This window comes from Pinus tabuliformis, chromosome J (assembly GCF_031772625.1).
Source record: "Pinus tabuliformis cultivar Carrire ecotype Pingquan chromosome J, CPIR1, whole genome shotgun sequence".
NCBI lineage: Eukaryota > Viridiplantae > Streptophyta > Pinopsida > Pinales > Pinaceae > Pinus > Pinus tabuliformis.
This window is the reverse complement of record NC_142295.1, coordinates 336243004-336256417: the sequence shown is the minus strand read 5'-3', so window position 1 is coordinate 336256417 and position 13414 is coordinate 336243004. Positions and strand designations below refer to the sequence as shown.

Genomic DNA, 13414 nt, shown 5'->3' with positions numbered 1-13414 from the left:
TCAACCTTGCTAACAACTTAATGACATGGTTTTGTCCCCAATGTAGTGGGAATTAGAGGTGGGTCCCAAAATAGGTCAACAAACTCATTAATTAATTGTTGCACCGGGCCTTTTGTATTTCTATTTTTTATGCTTCTACCTTGAAATGCAATCCCTTCATGGAATTACATCGAAAAATGAAATAAAAGTCACCTTGCGTAAGATATTTGGCCATTGTATATTGAGATCAATCGATATGGACTTAGTTGTATCCTTCTAATTGTGATAAGTTGTTGTCCTTTTCCAAATTTCATGTACAACTCATTAAATTCCATCTGGAAATCACTAATAGCATCAAATTTGGTTCTATGAAGTTATGAGTGCTACTCAATGTTATCAGAACCGGTCTGGTCATCGAACTGGTAGACCCCCCAGACTCGAAACTGGTCAAAATTGGAGAATAACTGGTAAAAAAAATAGAACAAAAAATCAATCAACCAAAAACACATAAATTATTCAAATTTTAAAGAAAAACATATACATTCATGTGCATCCATATGAATCCAGGATTCTAAACTCTTTATACACAAATAAGCGAAAGCTCTCATTTATATAGTATGTAAGGATGCATATAACCAAAATAACACGGAGTACAATCCATCTTTGAGCTGAAAATACATCAACCAACATGCCCTAGATGGCCTCTAGCATCCAAAAAAATCATGCCACAACAAATATCTACCTATCATCAAAATATTTTCCTATATTAGGATCTTCATCATCAATATCACCCTCTAAGCATTAAAATAGGATAGAAAAAACTTAGCATGTCAAGTCAAGATTTTGTTTGAGTGATGAATACATTTTTTGTAGGATCATGATACATGAGTTCAACAACCAATGCCACTAACATCAAGGTACATAGAGGGGTTGGTTCTCTTGATTAAATGCTAGTTCTAAACCCTCGTATATGATGAAATCCAATGGAAACATTGTAATCCCCCCAATCCTAAAATCTTAAAAAATTGTTAATTTTGTTGGATTTTGAGTGGGATCTAAAATTCAACTTCCTCCATATGAAATCCAATGAGTTCGTAACCACTCTCAAACATCCTAAGTCAAATGTTACAAATTTAAGTAAAAGTGACATTCTCATTTTCGTCATTTCACATCAAGAATTTAACATTACCATTAATTGCATAGCATTAGTAGGGGAATATGGTCAAATAGTAGGCTTCCTCACTCATAAATCATTGCTTTAAAAAAAAATGCATTCAAAGGGTTCTTCGTAGCATCATACAAAACTAGTTGGTTCGGTACCAAATTTGTTGGTTTAGTGACAAAGGGCCAGTTCATTACCAAACTGGTCGGTTTAGTGAAAAAAGGCAATTTCGCTACTGACCCGGCCAAAAACAATCGGGTTTACTGGTCTGAACCGCTTTTTCCCTCCAACCCATGAGACCTGCTGGTTTTGACCAGTCTAGTCCGGTTATGATAATATTGGTGCTGCTAGAATCAATAAGAGTAACCACAATTCTTTCCTTTTAAATTTCTTTTTAACCTAAAAAAACTAATATTGAATAATTCCCAATGGACAGAAAGGGACAAAATTGGGTCCTCTTTTTGTTTTTTCTCCTGAATTTCTGCTACCTCCTCTTGATCATTCCCAACTACTTTTGGTTGTTCTTTGGATATACATTCTATCATGTGGATCATGCTAATAGATCTATCCTTGTGCCCTTTGAACCGATTCTCTTTGCAATTAAAACAAAGTTGTTTTCAATATAAATTAACAATGATAGGAGAGCCTACTACTATACATTTAAACTTTCCAACAATATGTTTAAAGGAGAAAATTTATCTTCCACTTTATCTTTGAGGTCTACCTTCATTTTCAAAGGAGGATTCTCTTGACAAGTGGTTTTTGGAAACTTGTAAATAACCTTTTGCTTGTTAAATTCCCTACTCAAGAGTGGCAAGTTGGAACACTTTAACATACACCCAAATGGACTCTTTAATATGTAGATATATATGGAAACTTCATGCCCATGAGAAATATTATCTACAAACAAGATAGCTCATTGAAACTCTGTAGTAGTATCTTATGGTGCCTTGTTGCTTTATGTTTTAAGGGCCAAGTAGGACGCAAAACAATAATAAAATGTAGTTACAAATTGGTTCCTAGTGGTTATCTTTTGTTGATTTCTCTCATCCCATGAATCAAATACAAATCCATCAAGGTAAAAGTTGTAAAATAATTTTTTTTTGTTATTAACCATGGGGTTCAATTTGAAAAGACGAGAGAGTTACTCTATCCAAGACATTGGTTTGATATCATTGCTAATATGGCCAAACATGGGAATGGGGATGTAACTTTTGGTTCATCCTTTTCTCAATTAGATTGATTCATATGATTGCCCATTTATTTTGTATAGTTGTTTGAAAAAGGCATAAAATCATGATCATGATAGCCATCCTCTCTTCTCTAATTTCAGTGTCTTCGATGGCCTTGTTCACCACTTCTTTCATCTCATCATTCCCTTCTATCCATCATTACGATCATTGAACAAATGACCTAATTTGTTTTTTCTAGTGTCCCTTAATCACCCGTGTGATTTTTATGGCTTCTTCTGCAGCGAGTAAATTATTTGATTTTCAACTATTTTCAATAGCTAAAAAATAAGCCATTGTTGGTGTTTCCGGATGAAGCAAAGAAAGTTCTTTGATACCATTATTATAATCTTACTTGAACACACTTCATAAACAAGGAAAGAGCAGGAAAAATGAACAATTTTTGTCCAAAAAAAGAGCCCAGAAAGGCTTAAAAAAATCAGCTAGTAACATGCAGTTGTGACAAAGGACTTAAAATGGTGCAACATTTAATGACATGCCATTAAAGCAGTGGACTAGTACATGATGTTGTATTATATAATGATTTACTTATCACAATTTAGAGTATTCTGACCACCATTCTAAAAACTATGCAACTAAATGTAAATGACAACGTTAATTTTCCAAACACAATTTTGTTGATAAAGGTACTCTTCAACCGTATATAATATTAATTTGCTAAAAAAAAGTAAACTACCTACCACAAAACATCTGAACATCATAGCATTTGTTGAAACTTACGTGCCTATTTATAATTTCTTGTCCCTCTTACTCCTTTGATCCTTGCATATGGGATAAGGGGCTTTACATGCATGCATTATCTTTAACATTCCAATTGCTACCTGTGTATCAATTCCTCTTATAACTTACTTTAAAATGAATTTAAGGCAATTAATGTCCCACCAACCATGACTTAGCTAAAACCTTAATGACTAAATGACGTACAAACAACTAGAATAAGTACATACAAAAACATAAAGCTCTAAAGACTACATAAGGTACCGATAATTACATGATTACGCTGAGTGCAACTGAGTAACATAAAGTATATTACCTTTACGCATAATTACGTTATTATCTTTACGCATCATTACGCTGATATGCATATATTCTAAGATAATATGATATTGTTTATGGAATCTTAATTTTGTTGGATTTTGAGTGGGATCTAAAATTCGACTTCCTCCATATGAAATCCAATGAGTTTGTAACCACTCTCAAACATCCTAAGTCAATTAATGGTAATGTTACAAATTTAAGTAAAAGTGACATTCTCATTTTCGTCATTTCACATCAAGAATTTAACATTACCATTAATTGCATAGCATTAGTAGGGGAATATGGTCAAATAGTAGGCTTCCTCACTCATAAATCATTGCTTTAAAAAAAATGCATTCAAAGGGTTCTGCGTAGCATTGTACAAAACTAGTTGGTTTGGTACCAAATTTGTTGGTTTAGTGACAAAGGGCCAGTTCATTACCAAACTGGCCGGTTTAGTGAAAAAAGGCAAGTTCGCTACTGACTCGGCCCAAAACAGTCTGGTTTACTGGTCTAAACTGGTTTTTCCCTCCAACCCATGAGACCTGTTGGTTTTGACCGGTCTAGTTTGGTTATGATAATATTGGTGCTGCTAGAATCAATAAGAGTAACCACAATTCTTTCCTTTTAAATTACTTTTTAACCTAAAAAACTAATATTGAATAATTCCCAATGGACAGAAAGGGACAAAATTGGGTCCTCTTTTTGTTTTTTCTCCTGAATTTCTGCTACCTCCTCTTGATCATTCCCAACTACTTTTGGTTGTTCTTTGGATATACATTCTATCATGTGGATCATGCTAATAGCTCTATCCTCGTGCCCTTTGAACCAATTCTCTTTGCAATTAAAACAAAGTTGTTTTCAATATAAATTAACAATGATAGTAGAGCCTACTACTATACATTTAAACTTTCCAACAATATGTTTAAAGGAGAAAATTTATCTTCCACTTTATCTTTGAGGTCTACCTTCATTTTCAAAGGAGGATTCTCTTGATAAGTGGTTTTTGGAAACTTGTAAATACCCTTTTGCTTGTTAAATTCCCTACTCAAGAGTGGCAGGCTGGAACACTTTAACATACACCCAAATGGACTCTTTAATATGTAGATATACATGGAAACTTCATGCCCAGGAGAAATATTATCTACAAACAAGATAGCTCAATGAAACTCTGTAGTAGTATCTTATGGTGCCTTGTTGCTTCATGATTTAAGGGCCAAGTAGGATGCAAAACAATAATAAAATGTAGTTACAAATTGGTTCCTAGTGGTTATCTTTTGTTGATCTCTCTCATCCCGTGAATCAAATACAAATCCATCAAGGTGAAAGTTGTAAAATATTTTTTTTTGTTATTAACCATGGGGTTCAATTTTAAAAGACGAGAGAGTTACTCTATCCAAGACATTGGTTTGATATCATTGCTAATATGGCCAAACATAGGAATGGGGATGTAACTTTTGGTTCATCCTTTTCTCAATTAGATTGATTCATATGATTGCCCATTTATTTTGTATATTTGTTTGAAAAATGCATAAAATCATGATCATGATAGCCATCCTCCTCTAATTTTAGTGTCTTCGATGGCCTTGTTCACCACTTCTTTCATCTCATCATTCCCTTCTATCCATCATTACAATCATTGAACAAATGGCTTAATTTGTTTTTTCTAGTGTCTCTTATTCACCCATGTGATTTTTATGGCTTCTTCTGCAGCGAGTAAATTATTTGATTTTCAACTATTTTCAATAGCTAAAAAATAAGCCATTGTTGGTGTTTCCACATGAAGCAAATAAAGTTCTTTGATACCATTATTATAATCTTACTTGAACACAATTCATAAATAAGGAAAGAGTAGGAAAAATGAACAATTTTTGTCCAAAAAAAGAGCCGATAAAGGCTTAAAAAAATCAGCTAGTAACATATAGTTGTGACAAAAGACTTAAAAAGGTGCAATATGTAATGACATGCCATTAAAGCAGTGGACTAGTACATGATGTTGTATTATATAATGATTTACTTATCACAATTTAGAGTATTCTGACAACCATTCTAAAAACTATGCAACTAAATGTAAATAACAATGTTAATTTTCCAAATACAACAATTTATCAACCATTCTAAAAACTATGCAACTAAATGTAAATAACAATGTTAATTTTCCAAATACAACAATTTTGTTGATAAAGGTACTCTTCAACCGTATATAATATTAATTTGCTAAAAAAATTAAACTACCTACAACAAAACATCTGAACATCATAGCATTTGTTGAAACTTACGTGCCTATTTATAATTTCTTGTCCCTCTTACTCCTTTGATCCTTGCATATACATCTGAACATCATGGCATTTGTTGAAACTTACGTGCCTATTTATAATTTCTTGTCCCTCTTACTCCTTTGATCCTTGCATATGGGATAAATGGCTTTACATGCATGCATTATCTTTAACATTCCAATTGCTACCTGTGTATCAATTCCTCTTATAACTTACTTTAAAATGAATTTAAGGCAATTAATGTCCCACCAACCATGACTTAGCTAAAACCTTAATGAGTAAATGACGTACAAACAACTAGAATAAGTACATACAACAAACATAAAGCTCTAAAGACTACATAAGGTACCGATAATTACATGATTACGCTGAGTTCAACTGAGTAACATAAAGTATATTATCTTTACGCATCATTACGCTCATATGCATATATTCTAAGATAATATGCTATTGTTTATGGAATCTTAATTTTATTAACAATTTTGTCTTACTATACTTCTAATGTCTTGTGTACGCAGAGATCTATCTTACAACCAGTTTTCTGGAGCTCTTCCAGGATGGCTGAACAGTTTGACAGTGTATGCAAATAGGAGTAATTTCTGATATGAAGTCATCAGTTGACTTTTTAAACTAATTTCATATTACTGTCCGTTATTATTAGTAACTTCCTTCTTCACTAGTAAACGTCAGTGTCTATCGTTGGGTAATCAACAAGCCTTTTTCTATCAACTACATTGCACAATTTATAATATGTTATATCATGACATGCAGGAATCTGGTAGGAAATTACTTCGCAACAAATGAAATAGATAATAGGTAGCCACGCCCTCTTTCTATCTCACATTTTATTTAAGAGCAAAGACAGATGAAAAATATTGAGTTAATATTGAAAAATATTGTTTGATTTCACCAGCTAAAGGGGAAAAGCCTAGAATTTAATAGACTACAAAATCATCGGTCTAATATTTATTCAGGATATAAGCAATTGGGCATGAGTCTGAAACCTGTGTCCTAATATCCTGAATTTTTATCGGTTATATTTTTTAGAATATTAAGTGGTGTTTTTTTCGACTATAATCATCGTGAATAATCATTATAATTGGTAATTACCGCTCTTACAGATTTTCTGGGAGAGGATTAGGTTGCCTCCAACGAACCTTTCCTTGCAACGGAGCTCCACGTTGTGAGTTATTTTAACTGCTTCCATTTTGAGTACAAAAGTTGCATTTCACATAGGGTCATCTGTTTTATTCCTATGGGGTACTGTGTATATAGGATCCTGCACTTGCAAATTTGGGGTAACTGTTCCTGTAAAGTGGGTTTTATTAATGACGGCAACAACTTAAAGGTTTTCATTTTTTCTTTCTTTTGGTTTGTGCTATGTTTTCAAATGCATATTACTTTTATTTATAAAATTGCCTTTCATAATCCAATATAGTGAATATGTCCTTCCCATGACCCATTAAACCTTTGATCTTCCTTGTTGGTCTTCATTGAGAAGATTCAGCAATGAGCTGTTTGCAGAATTTGATACAATTTTCAGAATTGTCCTCCATTTTGATAGCTTTACCTGTGGCCATAATTAATTTTGTTATAGCCTTATCCTTGTCTTATAACTTCACATGTTCATGCTGATAATAGATACTAGCAATAAGACTCTTCCCTAATGATTCCTACATAAGAGAACCTTCCCTTTCGTCATTAGTGATACCATTTATTTAAAATGTTTTTCTAAAACTTAGTCACTCTGCTATATTTTGTGGAAAGATGTATAGAAAGGAAGAGAGAAAGAAGAAAATGCTTCATACACTCTTGGGGCATTGCACATCTTTCTCATCATTAAATAAATTTTACATAAGTCAGGAATTTTCCAAAATCACTTTAAATTAACCACTGCTAAATATATCTAGGATTTTCATGATTATTTAAAAATACCTTGACTAATAGTGTCTAAAAATATCTTTCTAAAAGTGACTCGGGACTAACAACTAACTATCTGACTACTTCTCTTAACAAGAGATATCATTCTTTAACACTCCCTCTTAATCTCAACTAATACATTCACTAGTATTAACAACTCCCTCTTAATTACGACCACTACTACTTGTTGGTCTCAACTAGGCTTACAATACTTATACCATTTCAAAATTTGTTTTACTTGTGCAAGTCGATGCACAACGCTACCTTGCACAAGTCTTTTCTTCCTTTTGCTCCAAACTTTGTATTCCACATACTTTTTACTCTTCTTTAATAGTTCCTTGTCTTTAGTGCCGTCTTTATCTAGTTCTTTGTCTCATATACTTGTACCTTGGCTACTGTTGACTAAACTTTTCTGTCAATTACTATAAGATCAAAAACAACATATTCATGTTCTTTCATCTTCTCTTCCACTACCACAAAGTCTTCAAGAACTCTGATGGTTTCCTTGATTTCTTCTATTGAATTTTTTGTTGTAGTTATTGTAGTTTCTCCATAACCACTTTCCTTTATCATACTTGGTGTTCGAAAGTCGCTCTTCAAGAAACGCTAACTCGACTTCATAATCAAATTCAAGACTGTAAAGACAATATTTAATTTCATCCTCACATGTGTATCTGCACACTTAGCTTCACTATTTTTACCATGTTCATGCATAACATATTGCACATAATCACCTTTTGCTTCCACAATTTTTTCAACTATATTGTTTAGGATAATTGTAGTCTCCATGTGTTGTATACCTTTTTCTACGTTTGTAAAGACAATATTTAATTTCATCCTCACATGTGTATCTGCACACTTAGCTTCACTATTTTTACCATGTTCATGCATAACATATTGCACATAATCACCTTTTGCTTCCACAATTTCTTCAACTATATTGTTTAGGATAATTGTAGTCTCCATGTGTTGTATACATTTTTCTACGTCGGCAAACTCTTCCATAGCTTCTCTTGTTACCTCTACAATATCAAATTCTCTTGCTTCTCCCATTACAATGGGAAATTCATTAACAACTATAATGTTTTTCGACTCATCTTGATGTTGATCAATCTTGCTTCCTCTTTCACTATATGTCATTTCTAGAATATTCGAAGCTTCTTGGGATGTGGTTGTTGCTATAATCTTAGGAAGAATACTTTCATCCAAACCTTGGTGGTTGAGAAACAATGTTGTTGCATCATACTTGTTGTTCACAAAGAGTTGATCCTTTTGATCTTGTGTCATAGCTTCAGAGACTCCCTTACTCAAGGGTTCCTCAAGCCCATTTGAAATAATGTTCCATAAATTATACATTTGTAATCTAGTTCTAATTTTAATAAACCCAAAATTCATAATGTTAACCAATGAAAATAGGTGATAGAAAATAATAACATTGAGAAAATCCATACTAATAAGTTTTGGCAAATAAAAACCACTAAAAAAATCCATATTGATCTTTCTCAAGAAACTTAAATACCTTTCAAAACTTTTTTTTTTAATCCTTGACTACCCTTTTTCATTATATTTTTTTAGATAATAATTAAAAAAGACTAGAAAAAATCCCCTGGTCAAAAACAATTTATTGAGATTTCACTTTTTCTTGTTTATCCTTTCTTGAACGTATTCTAAAAGGTTCTAAAATTTTAACTCAATCATTAATAATTCCATAACCTCAATACATACCAAGTATTTGCATGACTAAGCGTATTACCTAAATCCAAAAGAAATCCATTACATCCCTAATGCACCGTTAACTCTTTACATTGGCTACTTTGAAAAAATGGGTGGACCTCTTGCGGAGTTTCCAAACTCTATCATATAGTACCCGTTTATATATATACACACCAAACTCTATCATATAGTACCCGCGTGTATATATATATATAGATATATATATATATATATATATATATCACAAACAAAGATAGTTCTTACAAAAATGAATAATGGCTCACGTTTATATATATACACACCAAACTCTATCATATAGTACCCGCGTATATATATATATATATATATATATATATATATATATATATATATATATATATATCACAAACAAAGATAGTTCTTACAACAATGAATAATGGCTCACGGCAACGACTAGGGAAAATTCATGTACCTACGTACAACGACTGCTTTATGGCATATGGCAGCTTTGCAAAGTAGCAGTGGTAGCTGGGAAACAATGGTTCTACTACAACAAATGCCATAGGGATCACTCACCAAAAAAATTGTCAACCTTTTTATGTAGACCTCACACTTTGAAACTCAAATCTTTTATTTAACGATCTTCATGATTTTCTCTCCACTTTGCGAAGAGTCTTAGACCTGCTTTGAAATTTGTTTTCTCTTGGATATGCTCTCCACTCTGTGAAGAGTGAAAAGTCTTATGTTGGCTTTGATACGAAGCAAAGTTTTATAGGGAGTTAAAAACTGAATGAGGAAAAAGTTGTCATACACCCTTGTGGCATTACAAGCCTTTCTCATTATTAAATAGATTTTACATAGACCAAGAATTTTCTAGAATAGCCTAAGATTAACCACTTCTAAAGATATCTAGGATTTGCGAGAATTTTCTAAAAATGTCTTGATTGATAGTGTCTAAAATATTTTTCTAAAGTGACTTGGACTCACGGCTAAGTGTCCAACTACTTCAATAACAAGAGATATTATTCTTTAACATTTTAGACACATGCTAATAGATAGTCATCAACGCCGATAGGATCATCATTTAAGCTATTAATATTATTCGAAATGACACAAACTCACAATGATGTAAATTCAATTTTGAATCAAAACATGGACAATATTGCAATACCTTGTACTTTTCTTAATTGATACTTACAAAGAGTTTGCAACTATTATAGGCTCCAAAAGAGTGGACTTCAGGGATTCTTAAGATTTGCTAAGCCATGAAGGTGAGGATAGGGATTATATTTCAATCACATGGTTATAGTCTAAGTTATTTGGTTTTCCCAATTTAACCCTTGAATTTCAAATTTTGGTGAATTTCATATCCAACCAAATATATATAGAATTTTGACTTGTGTCCCATTGTGTGCTTTCTCCTTTTGCCATTTCATCGTTCTTGTTCACTCACATGCACTTATAAATTGTCATATCCCATGGGACTTAGGGACTCCATGTTTTGGAGAATTTAGCATCTACGGATAAATACTAATTTCCTAGATAAGTAGCTTTATCTAGAACAATAGTTTAATGTGTTTTAGTCTTTTCCTATAAACAATAGATAAGATGAGAAGATATAAGGCCTACCTATAGTTCCGCTTTCCTCTCGTCTCCCTTGTATCGATTCCATCGCTCCTTCCCGTACTTAATCCACTTGAGAAGTACCCTGTAAACACAACAGAAGACAAAAATCGATCAAAGCATACGATCTATTGAATATAAGTGAAAGGAATCAGATACAATTCACACATATAAGCATTATGAAACAATACAAACATATGGGAAAAGGTTCAAACACTTTATTAGATAGAAGAATGAATTACAACCATCGGTGTTTGATTCAAGGCCATTCCTTCAGCTTGGATCCCATCCACATCACATCAAAAGCATGACAAACCTGTAGCATCACAATACTTGCTTCAAAGCCAAATCTCATAGCAGCATTATCTCCTTACAATTCAATATAATCCAGCCCCTGATCACTTAGATGAGTGCTCAATTTATAGGAAGATGAAGGAGGTTTTGTCATTAATGGTGGCATTGAATGGCCTTCCATACTTAGAATTAGTTCCATGGAGGAAGGGATGAGAGGATAGGATGCACCTTAACTCATTCCTCATCCATTTTCGAGCTCATAGGAGTTGATAAGTGAGGGAAACTTCTAGATGACTCCAAAAGATGAGAATATTCCCCAAACCCTATGTGAACTTCACTCATTCTCGCCCAACACAGGTGAAAGGAAGCCTAAGTGCTCTGTAAATCACCCTGGCAGTGGACTTAACTGCTCTGTAGCGCACCTTCATAAGGGCTTACCTGCGCTAGTCCCTCTAGAGGCTATTTCTAGATGTCTTCAAGTCATGAAACTGTCTGGGAAGGAGGCATTCAAAGGTGTGACTTGCTTAGGGCATGAAGCAACTGAAATTAGGGTTTTATGAGCCCTAAAACACTGATCTGGATGTTGGGATTTGATGTGCCAAAATGGATCTGTAACAATTGCCCCCTAAAGCATGAAGTCAGAAAATTGTCAATGTCGGATGAAATGCTTTACGATGTGATGAGGAGGTATCAAAGTGGAAGGTGAACTGTATCAATTACAATACACATATCATGATATTTGATTTTACATGAATTGCTGAGGGAAGGCATACCCATGCTCAGCTTATAAACTTTCATTACATGTACATAAACAGTCGTCTATAGATACAATCCATGATTGGAATGACCATCAATGTAAAGCCATTGCACATATGATTTAGTACTCCTGAAATCTCAGCCCGGATGGATGAAACTAGATCCGAGGTCTTCAATCTCATTCAACCGTTTGCTCAAGTATGAGTCTAACCATGTGAATATGTGATCTAAAGTCGAACATGGGAAGACACCATCTGATTACCAGCCAATGATGTACGCTGTTAACAAATGCGGGAGAAATCACTGATAATGATAATGATCCTCAAGGTACTACAGTACATTCTACATGGTGTTAATGGATGATTTGATGTCGAACACCATACAAAGTCTTTCGGTCGAAGGCCATTGATGCATGCCTATCGCTGGAAGCGAGAAACCTGCCATTGATGCATGCAAGCTTCAAGGTACTGAATGGGTGTTTCTAAGTCAACTTCTTGGATAATGAGTTGATGTCGACAAGAAGCGACTCGTCAAATGAGGGCCTCGATGTATCCCACATTAATGACACGAAACAAGTGTAGTGATTTTTTAGATGGAATTTCACTGACGACACAAGGTTCAAGAATGGCGGTCATGAGAATGAATGTTTATGGTACTGTAAAGGATGACTTCTCTTGAACATATAAGTGACATTGAATGAATTGGCAGCATTGACCCAAAACCAAGGTAATGGATGGTGTGATAGACCATAGGTATGATAACCATCAAGCAGATAACCCAACCCAAATAATCTGAATGAATTAGCAGTATTGACCCAAAACAAAAGTGATGAATGGTGTGATAGACCATAAGTATGATAACCGTCAAGCAGATAACCCAACCCAAATAGTCGCGGAGATGAAGTGAAAGTGTCATGTTCAAAAGCGACCTGCTACCATAAAGTGGTTTTCCCCTTTTTCCCATTTTCCCCAGTCATTGTTGACCAGTACCTCTTTATTTTTATCAAGCTTGAGGAGGATAACATATGCTTGTTGTATAATTTCACCTTGGGGCAAATCCATCACTATTTGATGTTTTAACGAGTCTAGTGAAGGTGAAACTCGATCTTGTTGAGATGGACAAGTTTTTCGCTATTTGATGTTTTAACGAGTTTAATGACAAAGATAACTCGGTCCTTTTCATGTTTAGAGAGTTTGAAAATATACAAAAAGAAAACTCTGCAAGTTTTTTTTCGTAAATTAATATCTCAATCCCAAAAAAGCGTAAAATAATACAATAGAGATATCGTTTCCAATCCATTAACGAGCTGGAAAGGACAAGCGCTCGGCAATCTTTTCATGTTTAGAGAAGAGGACTCCACTTTGAGGAACGAGTGGTGTCTAGGATAGCAACTAGTTTTGGTGATGTTGGAACTTCTCAAAATATGTTGATTTATGTGAAGAGGC

At 33.8% G+C, this 13414-nt stretch overlaps 1 protein-coding gene across 1 annotated transcript in view; it reads left to right on the top strand.

Annotated features, from left to right (window-relative positions):
- Positions 1-13414, top strand: part of LOC149227111 (putative LRR receptor-like serine/threonine-protein kinase At1g53430) — a 242850-nt gene that overhangs the window by 173056 nt on the left and 56380 nt on the right. Inside the window, exons 6-8 of the mRNA XM_089380409.1 lie at positions 6203-6262; positions 6456-6500; positions 6806-6867. Coding sequence (XP_089236535.1) covers positions 6203-6262; positions 6456-6500; positions 6806-6867 — 167 coding nt within the window. The remainder of the gene's footprint in view (positions 1-6202; positions 6263-6455; positions 6501-6805; positions 6868-13414) is intronic.